General features: G+C 54.5%; 1 protein-coding gene across 1 annotated transcript; it reads left to right on the top strand.

The window, feature by feature from the left end:
- Window positions 1-398: 398 nt before the first annotated feature.
- On the top strand, window positions 399-18,512 carry LOC104628063 (sodium channel protein type 4 subunit alpha-like; the record flags this gene model as incomplete). Its single annotated transcript, XM_010296517.1, has 15 exons — window positions 399-662; window positions 978-1,096; window positions 1,983-2,072; window positions 2,749-2,877; window positions 3,018-3,109; window positions 4,829-5,134; window positions 6,951-7,014; window positions 7,311-7,452; window positions 8,527-8,739; window positions 10,731-10,886; window positions 11,261-11,384; window positions 12,136-12,374; window positions 14,158-14,331; window positions 14,642-14,998; window positions 18,084-18,512. Coding segments are annotated over exons 1-15 (2,898 nt in total), but the record flags the coding sequence as incomplete, so codon positions are not given.
- Window positions 18,513-19,654: the final 1,142 nt, after the last annotated feature.

The raw sequence follows: 19,654 nt of genomic DNA, 5'->3' as shown, positions 1-19,654 counted from the left end.
TTGTGTTGTTTTGTTTTGTGTTGTTTTGTTGAACAACCCTGCCGAGGTTGTGAAATGGCATATCTAACAACAGCCAGCTGGTGCCAGGGTCACCGGCCGCCCAGCTCATGCGATGCCCTGGGGGAAGCCCAACGCGATGGCGATTTTTGCTTGGAGGTTGAGTGGGGGTCTGGGAGGAGAAGGGGCACACGGGGCGCTCCATCTGCTAGCGATTCGTGCATGATAACCTTTCTTGCAAGTTCAATATTTCTGCAATAAAGCCATTTGCCAAAACCGACCGAGATCCTGCCATGGAGGGCTGAGCAAAAATGCCCCGAACGGCACCAGCTGGCACTGCCTTCTCAGCACCCCTCTCCCCAGCAGGCTGGGCGCAGGCGTCCCGGGAGCAGAATGAGAGGATGGCCGGCCTGCCGCACATCCCGGGCCCCGAGAACCTCCGCCCCTTCACCCCCGCCTCGCTGGCTGCCATCGAGCAGCGCATCGCCGAGGCAGAGGCTCTCAAGGTAAAGCGTCAGCAAGTGGAGCTGCCTGAGGAAGAGGAGCTCAAGCCCAGCAGTGACCTGGAAGCTGGCAAGAACCTGCCCCTCATCTATGGTGACCCACCACTGGAGCTCATTGGAACGCCCCTGGAGGACTTGGACCCTTTCTACAAGGATAAGAAGGTGAGGAGCAGAGCTTAGCCTGTGCGTAGAACTTGGCATTAGATGCAAGTCTCAAGGAAAAGACCAAAGCATAGACCCCTCCTTCTTTCCTCCGTGCCCCAGGGCCTCATCTTTGTCTGTCTTGGTCAGCCACAGCCCCAGATTGCTGGGGTTGCTTCTCCTCCAAAGCAGAGCATCTGTTGCTTGGCAAAGTCCCCAGTCTTTGAAGATCCAAAGCACACACAGAGGTCTCACCTCTAACAGCAGCACTCGATCCGTGGGTGTTTTGGGGGTGTGTCGAAGGGCTAACACATCTCCCTTCTCTTTTCTCCACAGACGTTCATAGTCCTCAACAAAGGGAAGTCCATTTTCCGTTTTTCAGCAACCCCTGCCCTCTACTTGTTGGGACCCTTCCACCCCATCCGCAGAGGAGCCATCAAAGTGCTTATCCACTCATATCCTTGCCCTCTGTGATGCTGCTCCATTGCCAGGTCTGATGCTCAGAGTGCACATAGCCCTGGGAGAGGGCTGAGAGAAGTGTTTCATGATGGTGTGGTGAGCAAATCTCCTGGGCTGGCCCCCACCACGGCCAGGACCCACTGCCCAGCCATGACAGTGCTTTTGTCCCTTCCCAAGCAGTGGGTGCTCAAAGGCTTTGGATGCCTTGGTGGCATCAAGAGCTCAGTCTTAGCATCAGTTTTGTTGGAGCAGGGAGGAAACCTAAGTGGTAGAGCTTCCTAGGAAGAAGCTCAAGGTCTCTGAGGTCTGGAGAGACTTGGAACGGAAGGAAAATGTTTACAGGTCAGACGATCCTGTCCCATCTAGGAAGTGGGTAAATTGGGGAGCTCAAAGGATGCTTTGAGAGACAGAAGGCAGAGGAACCGTGACATTGGGGTACCGGGAAGGAGGCAACTTGGGAAGTGCTGGGGCTTTTGGTGTGAGACAACCAGAGACAGAGAGAGAGGAAAGGACCCCCAAAAGCAAGAGGGGGACTAGGACGGGTGGGAAGGGATCCCAGCAGAGCTCTGGCAGCAGCAGGGGGGTGGTGGCCAGGAGGTAGGAGGGTGACTGTGGCAGAGGGAGCAGACAAGTGGGGGAAGGTGTATCCTAGGGTGATGGAGAGGAAGGAGCACGGGGGGACAGAGGGGAGGCAGAGCAGGGGGACTAAGGGGGAAGCACGAGCATGGGACTGAGCCAGGAGAGAGCTGCGGGAGGAGGAGGTCAGGGCATGGGAACTAGGTGGGAGCCAGGACAAGAAGAGTAGGGGTGCTCGGCTTCGTACCTGTGCAAAGGGGGAAATCTAGGCAACAGCCACAGCATTTCTCCTTGACCAGGTTTTAAATTATTCAGCATGTTCATCATGATCACGATTTTAACCAACTGTGTGTTTATGACACTGAGCAACCCCCCGGCGTGGTCCAAGAACGTGGAGTAAGTCCGTGCCTCCCGTGACCTTCTCAGTCACGGGGGATCATCATCCTTGGAGGGACAGGATCAAGGCTGAGAGAGGGGTATTGGGATCCAGGCACCTTTCGGAGAAGAAGAGGTGTCATTGGGAGATGCTGGTGGTCCTCTCAATCTCAGAAGGGACGTTCACACTCTGCATTAGGCATTGCAAAGAGAGGGAGTGTTTTCCAAAAATCTGGTGGGGTCCCTGTGACAAGAGACCACTGCAGAGCAAGTTGGGTTGGGTCAGCAGTGATGGCCTGGAGAGGCTGAGCAGATCCACCAGTCCAAGGACAAGCAGCTCCAGGTGGGAAGGGGAAAATACAGCATTTTCTGCTGCAGTTCTGCACAGTCAGTCTCAGCAGGGTTTTACAGAGCGTGTGGTGCGTTGCGACATCAGCAGGGATCAGAGGTGTTGCAGAATAGTCACCAAAGGGAGTGGTACTTCAAGATGTCCCAACTTGCCTTACAAGGTGAGGTGAAAACCTCCCCCAGTGTCAAAGCACCCCGAGAACCCAGCAGCTCATGGCCATAAGCCCCCAAACTCAGCTCGCCAGATGGTCCCACTGTCGGGGGGGACAAAACCCCTTGGTGCCCAGACTTCATCCTGAGCTGGTCCTGGGACCTGGGTGAGCATCCCAAGTCACCATTGCCATTTCAGATACACCTTCACTGGGATATACACCTTTGAGTCCCTCATCAAGATACTGTCAAGGGGCTTCTGCATTGACAACTTCACATTCCTGCGCGACCCGTGGAATTGGCTGGACTTCATGGTCATCTCCATGGCGTGAGTTTGGTGGGATGGGAGGAGGACAGGAGGTCTGGCCACCACAACCCCGAGGGGACAACCCTAGGGAGGAGGGCTGAGAAGCAGTGGGGTGGGTGCCCGGCCAAGCCCTTGAAGCCCTCTCCTCTCCTGTCCTGCAGCTACATCACTGAGTTCGTGGACCTGGGGAACATCTCTGCTCTCAGGACCTTCCGTGTCCTCCGTGCCTTGAAAACCATCACGGTGATACCAGGTGGGACTTAAAGAAGGGGTCTCCTCTCCCCATTTTCTCCTTCCCTGAGCTCAGGTTTTCCTACAGTTCAAAGCAATTCTTTTTAGTTCTTTTAGCAACTCTAAGAGACAAGAGGGGAAATAAGGTGTTTGATACTTATAAATAATTTTCTGTGTAATAATTCAGCTTTTCAGTCAGGTCCCGCTGATTTTTACATCTTTAAATTAGCTGGGCTCACTTGGCTGGTTGGCCAAGGAAAGCCCCTGACGAGCCCGACATGGTGTTTTTAAGGATCCTTGGAGATGCCTCAAGTGGGCTTGTGCCCACGTCATGTTTATGGGCCAAATTACCTGATACACTTTGCTTGGTCTTGGAGCCATAAATTCAGTTTTGTTCTCACTGCTGACTGCTCTGGCGCTTGAGCTGAGATATTTAATGGGTATTAGTGCACAAAGCACGTGGAGAGTGTTTAGCATCACCCCAAACATCCAGCCGTGCTGTTAGAAGCATGTTATCAAATACCTCTGATGGCTTTTTCCCAAATTTGATACCATTTCAATATTCTGCTTTGGTACCACAGAAATGATAGGTCAGACTCCTTGAAGAAGTGTCAGACTGAACTGAAAATTATAATTTCTTGTAATGAATAAATTCTTGTGCCCGTGCATTTTCCAGGTCTTTAGCGTTTGAAAACACAGTTGAATGGTTTTTTTTGCCTCCATCAAAAAGGCTAAATATTGCATTTAGCAAAACATAAGCTGCTGCTTCTTTCTGGAAAGACATCCCCCCAAGAGGCTCTGCAGAAATAGCAGTTGCAAAAATAAGCTGGTTTAGAATGGCTGTCCTCAGCAGTTTCCCAACATAGACCAGCCCTTGGAGAACAGGGTTTTACCTAAATAGTTTGGGGAGGGGGCAGGAACCTGGCATGATGACAGGGATAAAAATCATGTGTCTTCAGAGAATTGCCGGCACATGAGAAAGCTCCGAGCTGCTTTTAAGATCAATGTCAGGATGTCCCAGCGTCACCCATCATCCATGTAGACCTCGGGTGACGGGAGTGGCATTCTCCACATCAAAAGCCCATTAAGGATCTGTAGGCGAGCCACCTCTGCAGAGGAAACAGCGATGCTGGGGGAGACAGACAAGTTCATCCTGATGCTTAATGCAAACGCTGCTTCGTCACCTTCGCTCAGACGCGTTGGGGTTTCTCCAGCTTGAAGAGATCAGGCTGAAGGGTCCGGCTGGGCTCCTGACCACCCAAGGGACTGCAGCACATGGGGGTGTTGGACCATGGAGGTTTTCTGGAGCTGAGAGCAGCCCTCAGCACCTTCCAGCTGGGCTGGCTAACAGCTTTTTCCATGTGCCACAGCAAAGTGGTCTGTCCTGGTGGTTTCAGCCAAAAAAGGCCAGATTGTGGCATTTGGGAAAAACGTAAAGCCAAAAGGAACTGGGGTGGGCTTTGGCTCATGATGCCCAGGTTAAGGTTGGCATGGGGAGGCTTGGCTGGCGTTCGTCCGAGGGTGACCATTTTTGGGAAAAGGTTTACACTGCCCAGCAATGTGTGGGTACAGAGGGGCAGCTGGGATGCAACATGGAGCTAAGAGCTGGGGGTCTGAGCACATGGGGGGAACTTGGTGATAACACGTCCCCAGCAGACCCAGCACCTTTTGGGAACACCATAGCACATTTTCCACAATTAGCAAACAAGCAATTAGCTCAGTAGTGACGCCTCCCCCCTAGGGCTGAAGACGATTGTTGGGGCTCTGATCCAGTCAGTGAAGAAGCTCTCAGACGTCATGATCCTCACTGTCTTCTGCCTGAGCGTGTTCGCACTCATTGGTCTCCAGCTCTTCATGGGGAACCTCCGGCAGAAGTGCGTGCGGTGGCCTCCCCTCAACGACACGCTGGGGGACTTGGGGCTGGACAACGACACATTGGTCAACACAACACTCTATGGCAACTTCACTGATGACCTCGCCAGCAACTTCACCAGCAACTTCACCAGCAACAGCACCTTTGATTTCGAGGCCTACATCAACGATGAAGGTAAACGCTCATGCGTCCCCTTCTTCATTGACCCATCACCTTGGTTTGCTCTTTAGTTTCCTTGCTCTTCCTCCATATCAGACTAAGGTTTGCTCTCTTGGACCTTCCTGCCAAGGTCCTTTACAGGGAGAGATGAGGCTGGTGGGTGAAACAGGGGCTGTGCATACTCACAGGATGGAGAGATGGGATCAAATCCTTCTTGCCAGGGAAAATGCAGTCTGGCGTCTCCATCTCTCCTGCTTGCTAGTGAGGGCACAATCTCCCCATCAGGGTGGGCACTGGTGAATGGCTGCTCCTTCTGGCTGGTCACAACAGGGAGACCAAACCCTCCGGGAGCGGATGGGACTTTGGGTGGAAAACCAAAGGGACAGATGCAGGAATGACATTTCTCACCCACTTTCACCACTGCATCAGAGCTGGGTCCTTCCCCAAGTACTGCTGCGTCCAGTGAGCATTGCATGCAAGGATGCAACACCGCAACAGCCAACAGGAGGGGAGGGAGGGAGAGGTGGGATCGAGCACAGGTCCTCAGATAGGTCTCCACGTTTGCTATATTACTACTTGTAATACTTGCATACTACTGCTTGTCTTGGAGACTTGTATACTACTACTTGTCTTGGAGACTAGTTTGGCCCAAAAATGCGCGGTGGAGGTTTTTTTTGTTCTTTGGGGTTTTTTTCAGTCATGGGGTTTGGGGGTTTTTAAACTCCATGAAAATGTAAAAATCTCAGAAAATCTGCCTGGCAGAGCTGCACAGTGGAGCAGCCAACACAGGGCTGCTCCACGGGGATGTTTCGGGTCTCGTTTAGGGCACTCGGCAGAGCTCAGCAGAAGGTCGGGTTACGTCTCGGCTGAGCTGCTTTGCCCAACTGTACGAGTGGCTCTGGCATTAATTACAGGAAGACTTCTTGGTAGGGGTGCACATTCAATACAGAGGATCTAATGAGTGCAGTGCAAATAGCAACAGCACCCTGCGGCCATGCGTTGAGGTTAAGAGCTCCTGGTGCCAGGCCAAAAACGTATCGCCTGGAGTTTTGCAAGCAGGATATCTCCTGGATGAGCCCACATAGGTTAAATAAAAGCCTGGTGGCAAGAAGCCAGGGATGCTTTGAGGAAGCTCCAGAAATCCCTGTGTGGCTCCCGGAAGGGCTGTGCTAGGTGATGCCTGGGATGGGGTCCGGCTGCCCCCTGCCATGTCCTGCGGTGGGTGTCTTCAGGTGCCCATCTATGGGTCCCGGGGGGCAGGTGACCTGTGGTGACACTTCTTGGCAGCTCCTGTGGCTCTGGGTCTGTGCTCGAGCTGTAAGGAACTTTAAGGACCCTTGGTCTGGTGAGCAGGGCGGGTTTCCCCCCCAGCTAGGGGCTGGTTGGGATGGGAGCAGCAGGGGGAAGGTGATGGCCATGGAGCAGTAGCAGACCACTTCCTCGGGCGTTTTTGGGACCCCTGCAGTCCCCCATGCTCGGTGTTTCGCCCTGCTACTTTATACATTTTCCCAGCAAAACAGACCAGCCCTGGTCCTTCAACCACATGTTAACCCACCTTCCCAGGAGGTCTGATCCTGGCCAACCTGACTGTTTCCAAAGCTCTTCATGGGCTTGGGAGCCATCTAGTTGGGTCGGTGAAAGAATGCCACAAGGTCTCTGAGCTGGTGCCAAGTAGTTCAATGCAAATAACAAAGTCAGCAGAGCGGAGATAACCCAGTGCCCAATGCTGGGATTCAGGGAATTTCCCCGACAGCAAAGAGCTGCCAAGAGTTTGAAAATCAATGTTTGTGTTTATTTTTGTGTGTGTCTTGCTCTTTCCCCAACTGTGAAGCCAATTTCTACTTTCTGGAGGGAGCGCTCGATGCCCTGCTCTGCGGGAACAGCAGCGATGCTGGGTGAGTGCCGCTCACGCTGGCAGCCGGGGTCCTCTCTGGCTCCGTGGGAGGGGACAAGGCAGCCAGCACAGCCTGTGGGACCACTGGTGCTTGGGATGGGACAGGACTGGGGCTGGGAGTTCCGACTGTATCAGCTTGGGCGTGGAGGGTATTGGTCTGGGCATCCGACTGTGTCAGCCTGGGGGGCCGGTTCTGCTGAAGCATCTCAGTGCCTCCAGGGATGGAGCATTTTGCTGCGGTGCAGGAGGGGCAGCGCTGGGGACTCACACCGGCTGCCCCCGCGGCTTCTTTGGTAGGAAGTGCCCTGAAGGGTACCAGTGCATGAAGGCAGGGAGGAACCCAAACTACGGCTACACCAGCTACGACACCTTCAGCTGGGCTTTCCTGGCCCTCTTCCGCCTCATGACGCAGGACTTCTGGGAGAACCTCTTCCAGCTGGTAGGTACCCCTAGGACCCCATGGCTGGGCACGGGGCTTTGGTGCAAATGTCTATCCTTGTGCAAATACTCCTCTTGTTTTGATGCTGCCCCTGGCCTAGGACACAGAAAAGGTCAGTTGAGTGGAAAGTCATGGGACCTTGTCTATGGATCTAACTGGGATCAGCAAGGATGGGGCATGGTCCCATCTAGCTCCCCAACTTGAGCAGGGCAAAGCCCAGATGTGTTGTCAGCTGTAGCCTGAAAATCAGGGATTTATAGGAGTATCTAGTACCTCTCTGGCTTGAGCCTGAGAGAGGGTAAGGGTGGGAAACTAGATCACTTGTCCCCTGGATTGAGTCATCCTTTAGGGCAAAGTCACAGACATCAAATCCCAGCTGACCCTGGGTCCAGGGATGGTTTAGATAAAAGCAAGCCTATGTCTGAAGGCTACACATGTCCTCTGGAAAGGATCATGCCCAGATTTGGCACTAGAAAAGGACTGCTCTTGGCCCAAGGGTGAGACCTGACAAGTTAGGGACTGAGAGACATCAGCCTTTGTCACAGCAAAGCGAATCTCTAATGAAATATCGGTCCCATCTCCATGCCCGTTTGCAGCCCTTGGACTACCAGCTAGCACCGAGCAGCGTGGGTGGGTTTGCCAAGACTTCTGGCTGCTTCACGTGAGTCCTAACCCAGTGCCATGGACTGCAGGAAGATCAACTGGGCAATGACCAGCCCTTGGGGGAGATGGGAGCAAAGTGATAGAATAGTTTGGGTTGGAAGGGACCTTTCAAGGCCATCTAGTCCAACCCCCCTGCAGTGAGCAGGGACATCTTCAACCACAGCAGGTTGCTCAGAGCCCCGTCCAACCTGACCTGGGATGTTTCCAGGGATGGGGCATCTACCACCTCTCTGGGCAACCTGGGCCAGGGTTTCACCACCCTCACTGTAAAAACCTCTTTCCTTATACCTAGTCTGTTGTACTCCTGCCACAGCTGGGAGGGTGCCCTGGTGCAAGACCTTTTGTTGGAAGCATCACTAAACTGCTATCGTGCCAAGGTGGTGTGACAACCTGTGCCACCTCTTTCCACAGACGCTGCGTGCAGCAGGGAAAACATACATGATCTTCTTCGTGGTGGTTATATTTCTTGGTTCCTTCTACCTCATCAACCTCATCCTTGCAGTGGTGGCCATGGCCTATGCAGAACAAAACGATGCCACGATGCTGGAGGAGCAGCAGAAGGAGGAGGAATTTCAGCAGCTCATGGAGCAGCTGAAGAAGCATCAAGAGGAGCAAGAGAAGATGGTTGGTGGAGAGTGTGGTGGCCAAAATGAGGGACCTTAGGAATAGGGGGAGAAAAGGGGAGGCAGTGACAAGTGTGGTGGTGCCTCTATGTAAAACCCAAGAATAAGCCCCATTTGGTCTATAGTAAGCAAAGGTAATAATTGAGTAACTATTTTGGGTGTCACAGCTGACTCAAAAACTTGAGATGCCATCCTGGGTGGGGGGAAAAAAGAGGCTGAAAAGGTTTCATTTCCACATCCAGAAACCAGCACAGGGAGCACTGGGAGGCAGCAGAGAGGTGCAGCACCGAGGTGCGGCATTGCTGGAAAGGAGGAGGTGAGGAACAAGGCATAAAAGGCATCAGAGCTAACAATATATCCTCCTGCAGCACATCAAGAGCAGGAAAGCTGGCAGAGAGCCTGCACGGGCAGGTCATGATCAGGGTGCAAAAGAAGCACTCAAGGAAAAGAGGGCAGTTGCAGCAAAGCTAAATGCATTAGCAAACCATTTGCTTTTGGACAAGGCTGGAAACAGAAGAGAGGGCTCAAGAGACCCCGCGTCCCGCCCCGCGAGGCCCTGGTGCCCTTGCAGGAGCCGAGGCACAGCTCTCGGGGGCTGTTCTCCCTGCTGTACTCCGGCACAGGAGCAGATAGGCATGCCTGATGCCGCAGAGCGTTTGCACCGAGATTTCTCCGAGCTGGAGTCTCTAAGCTGCCTGATTTCCACCCATTTGCTCCATTGTGGTCCTGAGGTCTTACCTTAGCCCCCTCCCGGTCCTTGGGAGCCTCTTTTCAGCACAACATGGCTATAAAAATGTGGGGAAAAGCTTCTCTGATGTCTGATACTGCAGCCCAGCCATTTTCTCTGTCTAATCATCATTTTGGCCAATGTCAGCAACATCTGCAGGAGACATCCTTGCAAATCTAACTGTTAGCCTGGGCAAAAGACCAGCTTCCTCACACGTAGAGAGAGACGCAAAACAGTGGTCTGCTCTCTCTAGAGCCTCTATCTCTCATCGCTTATCTGTGCGGAGCCACAACATCCTCCGAGGAAGCAGCTCGCTCTTATGTGGCTGCTGCTGTTTGCAGGATGGGTCTGGGCAAGCCCTGCCCGAGGGATGGGACTCCAGGGCATAAAGCTGGTGCTGTGGCCGCTTCCCCAAGCATATTAACCAGTGAGTTGCCCAAAGGCTTTATTGAGGGACGATGCTCCTTTGTTGCCACCTAGAGAAAGGAAGGCAGAGGGAGGAAGGCTGAGAGCGAGGGCAAAGCGCCTACAAGAAATGGGCGCTCAGATCCTTCGAATATCCAGCAACCGAGCGTGGAAACCGTGTTCCATCTCAGCGATGTGCAGTGGGAACAGAGAGGTTCCCAGTCCGCTGTGGCATCCTCAGTGCTGCCAGAGCGTGTAGTAAACTTCAAATATTAATACCACTGTTGGAAAGGAAAAAAAAAAAAAAAAAGAAAAAAAAAAGAAATGACTGCATGTGCAAAGGAAAGCCTAATAAAACAACATTTGGGGAAAAAAAATAAATTTTGACCCAAACATTCACAAACTCAGTGCAAGTCCAAAAATCTTGGACATTGTGTTTCAGCAAGAGCCTTGAAGGTTTTGCTTCTTTCCCATTTGGGATGAAAGCATGTTTCAGAGATTAAAGTTTCCTGCAAGACAGAAATTAGAAGGTTTGCATAGCTTTGTCCTTATGAATTATTCACCCTGACCAAATTTGAATAGATCTAATACTGCTCTGCAGAGAGTCTAATACGGTGGGGTGTGCAAGTGAAAAGGAAAGGCTTGCAACCTCTGTTTAGCTACTGCAAATTGTTATCCCTCCTTGTTGCTCATGAGGATCTGAGTTTGCTGCCCATCTCCTGCAGCAGCAGACTTTGGAGTCACAAAGTCCTGCCCAGGATGGTCCTGGGGCTCAGCTTGCCCCCATCCTTAGCCCGGTGCCCTGCAGCAACTGCGGGAAGCTGCGGGCACGCGGGTGATGAGGACATGGGTTGTTGCAGTTGCAGGACCAGCAATCCAGCAGCGGTTCCCTGCCCGGCAGCACGGCCGAGAAGGAGCGCGACTCGGACCTGAGCGGTGACCAGGACAAGGCAAAGGACTGCAACGGGCAAGTGGTCCCCAAGGTCGTGCTGGAGCGATCCGCTACGCTGGTTGACGTACGTGCTCGGCTCTGTCTCTGCCGTCCCATGAGGGTGTCCACCCCAATAAACCCCACTGGAGGGACAGGATTGTGCCCAGCTTGTTGTGGGTCACAGAATCATTAAGGTTAGAAAAGACCTTTAAGATCATCAAGTCCAACCGTCAACCCAACACCACGATGCCCACTAAACCATGTCCCAAAGTGCCATGTCTACATGTTTTTTGAACAGGGTTGGGTCCTACAAGCCTTTCTGCAGCCCACCTGTAGTTCCCATGTCGCACTCCACGGTCTCTCCAGACCATGCCCTTTTTTCTGCATGTTGTGTCTTTAAGTGCACTGAATAGCCTGCAGTGCTCTGCGTTTATTCCCTGTGGCCTCTTCTCCTTCTAGTTCAACCCAACCGATGAGCCGGAGAAATCGGACCACAATCACCTCACTGTGGGCAACCAAGATGGGCCAGGCCTCGAGAAGAGAGTGGGGAGCGCCATCAGTGTCATCTCCAACGCTGTGGAAGGTACGTCCTTCTCCAGCTTGGCTGAGGGCTGTGTGTGCCGGCTGTTTCATCCCAAGGGTTGTGTGTTGGTGGGCTTGGGGTGCTCAGCACACACCAGTGATAGCGGCTGTCCCAAATCTCCAGCCCCATGCAAGGGTTGACTCCGGACTTGGGGTCTCCGTATGCGGTCAGTGACGCTCAAGCAAGGCTTTTCATCCCAACTCGCTAGGATGATGCTCAGAGGCAATAGCACAACATCTCATGCAAATGAACGGGATGGCAAATGATTACAGGGGTCTCCAGAGTCAACCGAGAGCTGGTGAGTGGCTTCCCAAGAGCTGCTGTCCCAACTTCAGCACAAAGTACCGTAGACTCAGCAATAACAGGCTTCTCAGCCCTGCCCTCCCTGGGAATGGGCACCAAGCCCTCCAGCCACACTGGAGCAGTTCTCTTGGGTGTCCCTGCAATCTCAGCGTGGCAGGGACATCTCACATCCTGCCTGGGTGCTGAGAGCAGGATTGGAGCCACAGTTCTCTGACTGATCTGCCTTCCCGTCCCTCTCTGGTTTGGAGGGCTGGAAAGGGATGGAAAACATCATTGTGCTGGGGGAATGGGAAGGCTCCTCCTCTTAGCCCCCATATTGAACTCGCAGATGGTCTAGGGCTGGGTTCAGGACCTCAGGAGAGGTCTCTTCTAGGGGGTTAGCATTTTGTCTACCCAGGGGAGGACAGGAGAAGCCTACACTGATGTAATTTTCCCTTCCTGCCCTCAGAGCTGGAGGAAGCCCACCAGAAGTGCCCATCCTGGTGGTACAAATTTGCCCACACGTTCCTGGTCTGGAACTGCTGTCCTCTGTGGCTGAAGCTGAAGGAGTTTGTCAAGTTGGTGGTGATGGACCCCTTCGTGGACCTGGGTATCACCATCTGCATTGTGCTTAACACAGTCTTCATGGCCATGGAGCATTACCCCATGACAGAGGAGTTTGAGAACGTGCTGACCGTGGGCAACCTGGTAAGCTGCTCCGGGCATCCCACCCTTCCCCGTTTAGCAGCCACACCAGCCACCCTGGTGAACAGATCCCCTCTGCTGCCATTGTGTCACCTGAACAGCATGCATGCATGCCTGGAGACACCTCCCAGCTGCTGAGAAAGTGCTGCGGGGTGTCTGATCACAGCACCCCTGTGATGGGTCGGGCTCCAGGATGGCTCAGATGAAGGGAGTTGATATGGGGGTGGGATCCATCATCCCTTGCTCCCCTTCTGCTGCAGCTTCTGTCTCGCCTGGTGCATCTCGATGATGCCAACGCGGCCAGAGCCTTGCAGGGCTGTCCTGGGCCATCTTCTACATTGCAACCCGGCGTCAGGCACAAGCTGCTGCCAGCCCTGGCTGACACCACGGTGTCCTCACGATGCTGGGTGGCCCTGTGGCAGAGCAGGGGCCAGTTCAGATGCTGGGAGCAAACAGGTCTCCATGGAGCAGGAGGCAACCGTACTAGCAGCAGATAATAATAATAACAACAACAACAACTTTTTCCCAGTGAAATCAGTGCAAATTTGTGCTGTTCTGGTTTCATGGGTGTATTTAGCAACCAGCTGTGGCTGCTCCTGCTCAGAGCTCAGGGTGGATGGCTTTCAGCTGGATGGTCCTGCTGGCGGGACAAGTCCAGGAGGCCCTGGTAGCTCTGGGAAACGCAGCTAAGGGATGGGAGAGCTCACCGTCTCCTCTCCTGCCACCTTGCCCTGCTCCAGCACCTGCCTGAGCCCCTCTGCGCACTGCAGCGCGTGGAGCGACACGTGCGCGGGTGGGCAGGATGGTGCTCAGCACACAGCTGCTTTCTCTCTGCTTTCATTCAGGAAACACAAGGGGGTTAATCGGCTGTTGCTCGAAGCGCGGTTGTGCTGCAAAGACAGCTCCAGCCTTTTTCCAGGAGCTCCAGCTCCTTTCCCTTCGAGCCAGCGGTGGTTTCTGGCTGCATGCAGACCCCAATGCCGGTGGGGCCAGGGGCATTCGCTGGGGCAGGGGAGGGAGGGGTGGGAGCCAGAGAAGCGGCTCCCCCTGAACCACGGTCTCCCCCCACATCACCTGCCTGTGCCGGAGATGAAAGCTCCAGGTTGGATGGCCAGGCTGTAAATGAGAAGAGCAGGGATCAGCCGGCACAGCAGGAACGGGGACGTCTGTGGAATGGGGCACGTCAGGGAGCATCCCCTGGGATGCTGCTGCGGAAGCCTTCCTGCAGCCTCTCCTCCTGCACGGTGGAGGCATGGACCAGCACGAGCCACGTCCAGGGCAAAACCTGCCACCGGGCCCCCCCCGCACACGCCGCGCCACGAAATTGCGTCAAGGATGCTAATTGTCACGTTGCTGATCCCGCTCCGGAGTAATGTGATAGTGCATAGCACCGTTGTAATCCCAGGAAAAGAGCAATGTGTAAAAGCTGCATCAGCTTTCACAGGGCTCGGGGAGGGGCAGGGGCACCCCAGTAGCAGCCCAGTTCCCAGTGCTGGGGAGCTCTGTGTCGTTCAAAGGGGGTCCTTTTGCCGACGAAACTTTTATTTTTAATTTCCACCTGCCAACATGCACCTTTGTGTCTCTCCAGAAGCAATCAGTCACCAGTACTCCCAGCCTGGCTTCACAAGCCACACTGGGCAGCAGCTGGGGAGCTTGTTCCCAACTGGGACATCCTAATGGGATGAAAAGCTTTGGGAATACACCAAAAAAAAGAGAGATGCTACTGACCCACACCAAGGCTCAGCACTGGCTTACAAGCAAAGTGACAGGGTGCTGTTTCCCACAGGTCTTTACGGGGATCTTCACGGCGGAGATGGTCCTGAAGCTCATTGCTCTGGACCCCTACGAGTATTTCCAGCAGGGCTGGAACATCTTTGACAGCATCATCGTCACCCTGAGCCTGGTGGAGCTGGGCCTGGCCAACGTGCAAGGGCTCTCCGTGCTCCGCTCCTTCCGCTTGGTACGTGCCATGGGAACAGGCTGTGCCAGGGGTTTTTAGATGCAATTGCCACCGGGGTGGAGAATGGCTTGTTCAGCCTCCTTTGTGGTGGTCACCAACTTGTCCCCTGTTAAAGATGACACTGACGGTCGAGCTAAATATTTAGGAAAGTGAGAGCCTGTGCTCTTTGCAGAGCAGTTGGGTGTTTAATCCCTTCTGCTTTAATAAAACTGGCACATGAATGTTTAATCCCAGCTTCGCAGCCTTGCTGACACCTTGTGGCAATGAAAGCCCCAGGCAAACCAGTGCCTTGTTTCCTTGCTCCTCATAGCTGAGGGTTTTCAAGCTCGCCAAGTCCTGGCCCACCCTCAACATGCTCATCAAGATCATCGGCAACTCAGTGGGTGCCCTGGGGAACCTCACGCTGGTGCTGGCCATCATCGTCTTCATCTTCGCCGTGGTGGGGATGCAGCTCTTCGGGAAGAGCTACATGGAGTGTGTGTGCAAGATCTCCCTCGACTGCACGCTGCCCCGTTGGCACATGCACGACTTCTTCCACTCCTTCCTCATCGTCTTCCGCATCCTCTGTGGGGAGTGGATCGAGACCATGTGGGACTGCATGGAGGTGGCCGGTCAGACAATGTGCCTCATCGTCTTCATGATGGTCATGGTCATCGGGAACCTCGTGGTGAGTCTTGGAGCTGGGGTGGACCCTCGATGAAAGTGGGCCAAGGACAGAAAGTGTCATGGGGTGGGGACATCTCTGTCCCTCGCTCTCTGGTCAATGCTGTCCAGCTCGGCTCATCTACATGGCTATGCCTGTAGGCACAGTCTTGTTGGAGCTGTATGGGAGCACAGGCAAAGGGCTCAACTTCACTCCTGCAGAGCCGGTGGGCTTGTGCCGTGTGCTCAGCTCTGAGTAAAGCAGGGTGAGAAGCAGTTTCTGAGGGACCTTCAGCTGAAACCAGATCAGGAACAGAAAGGGAAACCAAGGGATGGAAAACTTAACAACAGGTTTTAGGCAGATGCAGGAGCAACTCTGGGACAAAAGAGAGCTCATCTTCAAGCTGCCCTTTCTTCTCCACGTGGCTTTTCAGGCTTTCCTCCCCCATTTCCCACTCTCCTGGAATGAGAGATAGAGAGAGTGTTGTATGCACCTCACCCGAGGGCTGGCCCTTTGCTCCCGGGTGCTTTTAGGACCAGACCCCCCAGAGGGCTTTTGCAGATCCCCAGCATCCCCAGTGCCCACTGCGGCCCAGGTGACATTCTGGAGATGCGCGACCCCTCCGCAGCGGCTTCCCCCGGGTCCCGGTGAACCCCTGGTCACCATCGCCCTCCCTCCCTGCTCATTGCCCTCCCCGCTAACCCAAGCTGCTCGCTGACCGCGCTGCAGGTCTGCAAGTTCCAGGCGAGCATGAAATCCTTTCTAAACTTGGTAACCCTCGCGCTGGCAGCTTTGAAGCTTGTTTTCCAGCCGGCGTGGGCCCTGCTCTCCCTTCTTAAGGAGCAAGGCAGGGGAGGGAAGCGCGGCGGCTTGCCGAATCGCTCCTATTACTTGCCGGGGTTGTGTAAGCCCTTTGGAATTTGCTTTGAAAAACTATCTGCCGAGGGAGCGCCTCCCTCCCCATGGCGGGGGGCTGCTCCAGCCTCGGGTTGGCACAGCCCTCCAAGGGGGGTGAATGCAGTCCTGGGGGGAGCCTAGACCACCCCACGGCTCAGGTCAGGGGTAGGGCAGCTTGGAGCGTCCCACTTCGAGGGCAGAAAATTGGGATTTGGGTGCTGCTCGGCTTCCCTGGCTCGTGCCAGGTATTTGGGGCTTTGAACTGGCCCCCATAGCAGCACGGAGAGCTGTGCTGGCTGCAGAGCTCGCCCTGGGGTGTCCTGGGGTCTGTGCTGGGTGGTGCTGGGCAGACCTGTGTCAGTCATCGAATCTGACGCCGTCAGCCCCCCGGGGCTGCCCGTCACCCAGCAGACAGCAGCAGCTTGTAACGCTACTTTTCAAGGGGGGACGCGTTCCTTTGAACTGCTGTGCTGAACCAGGCTGAAAATCACCCATAAGCAGCGGCAGCATCTCCAGGACAGTCTGCAGCGAGCACAGGAGCTTAGAGAGTGAGAATCGCAGCTGGGTCTCCCTGGAGACCCTCCCCAAAAGAGGGTCTGGAAACCTTTCCTCTTCTGGGGCCAGTTTTTGGAGTAGGACAACCCATCTATCCCTCCAGAAGACTCTCCTGGACCAGACATGGGGGCAGCCCTTCCAGAGGTGTAGCCCTCCCTGATATTGCACCCCAGCCTTCAGGACAAGCTTCGCAGTTCCTGCTGTGCTCGGTGCTGCTGCACGGGGTTCGTTAAAGCTCAGTAGAGAAACGCGCTGCACGACCACCTACAGAGCCACCTCTGCCCTCTTCATCCTCTCTGCCAGGCTCTCCTGGCCGTGTCTCAGGTATTTCCGAGTCCTGGAGCCTGCCCTGCGCAGCCTCCCAAGCATCCCGGCTGCAGGAGGTGTGTGTTTCTCCCCACTTCCCCTGCAGAGGAATAAGGCGACGGTTGGTCGTCCTTTACTGTTAATGACACTTTGAGCATTTCCTTTGTGGTTATTAAGGGAAAAGGGAGGAAGTTGGTCGGGTGACAAGGTAATGGAGTCCTATCCAAAAAAGCCGGAGCCAACAGCAACTATTAGCTGTAATTGTACTTAACGTAAGTATTAAACTGATGGGATAGCAGGGATTTATTTAAAGATGCGATTTAAGTCATATGGTATGAGCCATGTGAAAACAGCAGTGACCTTGAATAGCAGCTAATTCCCTTCTCAGATACGTTGCTGGCACAAAAAGGCACAAACACCAACAGCTGTGGGCTTGGCCCATCGGCCGCTCTGCACTGCAAGAGCATGTCTGGGTGCTGCCGATGCTCCCGTACCCTGGGAAGAGCCCGTCTCGCTCCTCTTCTCGTGAGCCGCTCCGGGTTTCTGGCATGCAGCAGGTCCACCCGTGCCAGGCAAGGCTGCGGTAGGGTCCAGTCACGTTTTGGGCATGATGAAGTAGGAGAGGTCTGGGGGAAACAGGAGAGAACCTGTGTTTGGAGCTATACAAAGCACTGCCTTTGCATCCCATGAGCTGACTTGTGCTGAGATGACACAACCCTTTCCGTGGAGCAGGGCGATCTCTGGTAGAAAGCGATGAGGTTACAGCTGTGGCTCAGGCTCCTACACGGCTCCAGGGTGTTGGACACCTTCAGGAGCTCACTGGGCATCTGAGCTACCAGAGCCAGCAGAGAGGAAGAGTTGCAGCCGGGAGGACAATAAGCAGGTTTATCCCCGGGAAGAGAAGGGACAGAGCTGAGCTGCATCCCTGTGGGTGCTGGGGGGAAGCAGCACAGGCCTGGAGAGTCCCACGTGGGGACCAGCCAGGCCAAGAGCTCCAAGAGAGCGAAGGGAGGGACGTGCTGGTGGACCCACAGGGGAGGTGGTTTGAGAGGCATGACTGCCATCGCTTGCAAATGGACCAGCAGGACCCAAGCAGCTGGGGGTGTCACTGAGGGCATCGGAGCCCAGGGAGGAGCAAGGAGGAGCTGGACCGTGACCACGTCCATGTCCTCCAGGAGATGGGGTTAGCATCTCTGCAGTCCCTACAGCTGGGCAATGGGAGGAGGGAGCCCCATGACACGTTCAACATAAGGGTCTTCTCCACAGACATGACTGGTCCTCACTGCTCCAGCCTGTGGGGACACTGTCAGTGCCAGACGTCAGTGCTGGTATTTGCTTTTGTCCCCTCCAGGTGCTGAACCTGTTCTTAGCTTTGCTGCTGAGCTCCTTCAGCGCCGATAGCCTGGCGGCATCTGATGATGATGGAGAGATGAACAATCTGCAGATTGCTATTGGCAGGATCACCAAGGGGATCGACTTTGTAAAGTCCTCTGTCCTCATGCTGCTCCGCAGGCTGTGGAAGGGGAAGAAGGTGGCCCCAGAGGAAGAGCAAGAGCCCAGTAAGAGGGACAACTCTGTGTTAAACCATGTGGACACTGGCCAGGAGCCCAAGTCAGAGTACCTGGATGGAGTTGCTGGCAAAGAGCATTTTTTTATGGATGAACTGGACCACATGAATTTCATTAACAACCCCAACCTGACGGTGCAAGTGCCCATTGCCTCGGAGGAGTCTGACCTGTACGATGAGACGAGCACCCAGTCCGACACCGAAGACGCCAAGGTAAGAAAGGTGGGTGGAGCGGTTTCAACCCAAAAACTGGGACTGACCCATTCTTGCTGTGCTGCCCAAAGAATGACGCTGGGTTTGGTTGCTTTTAGCTTTTCCACAATGTGTGGCATGGGCCAAACTTGGGGTTTTTCAACCTGGCATTTCCCAATGTAAGCTGGAGGTAGGGGTGGTCCGAGCAGGTGTTTGGCCTGTTTTGGGGCAGGCTGTGGGGTTATTGCAAGTGCCAGAGGGACCCACCACACCACGGGGTGGGTGCAAAGATCAAAGCGCTCCGTTTGGGGTTAAAGATCTTCAAGAGGAATTTGATGCCAGGAAATCTGCTGATGGCACTAGCATTGGATCCACCGCTAATGCCTCAGAAAGCATCATCATCATCAGGGAGGGTATGAAACTAGATGGAGGAGCTTAGCACAAGTGAACGTGCAGCGATGCATTTTGGATCCAAAGCTGACGAGGCAGCTGATGTCGGCGTTGCTGTGCCAAGGCGCGGAGAGGACTGTCCAGGCTCGCGGGACAGTCGCCTTGGTGTGCTGGGAGGATGGCACGGAGATGCGAGACAAGGAACTTGGGAAGACCTGAGTGGGCACAAAAAGGCGGGTGACAGTCTGGTGGGAAATTATTGCTCACAACGTGGTCGCACCAAGGTCCTGGGGAAATACAGGGCAGCAGAGATGCTGCAGTGGAGACGAGCAACTGCATCCATCTGGAAAGGGGTTTTGTACGGACAATAGAACAGCTCTGACCCAGGGTTATCATCACTGTTGATGGCACACGCGCCTGCTCAGGAGCCGAGGAGCCTTCGGGAGCTCTGTCCCAGCTAGTGCTGCTCGGGGCGGTGTGCGGGGGCAGCAGGCAGCTGTGCAGCTGGGCTGCATTTTCCAATGTGGGGCTGGAAAATGAACCAGGGCTCCCAAAAGCCCAGAGCCATCCTCCTCCCTCCCCATGCGCAGGCGCCGCGCAGTAACAAGGACCTGGCTTTGCTCGGGGCACAGTGCAAGAAGAGGGGGCAATCGTGATTATTTATATATTTTATTTTTTAGCTGGAAAAACAGGGTGTTTTCAGCAGTTGGGGCTGCAGCAGGAGGTTGGCAGGGAAGGTGGTGGCTCGCTGTGACCCACCGCAAACACACTGC

The sequence above is a fragment of the Phaethon lepturus genome, unplaced genomic scaffold (genome assembly GCF_000687285.1).
Source record: "Phaethon lepturus isolate BGI_N335 unplaced genomic scaffold, ASM68728v1 scaffold45661, whole genome shotgun sequence".
NCBI classification, from domain to species: Eukaryota; Metazoa; Chordata; class Aves; order Phaethontiformes; family Phaethontidae; genus Phaethon; species Phaethon lepturus.
The sequence above is the reverse complement of the archived record's forward strand: the minus strand, read 5'-3'. Positions and strand labels throughout refer to the sequence as shown.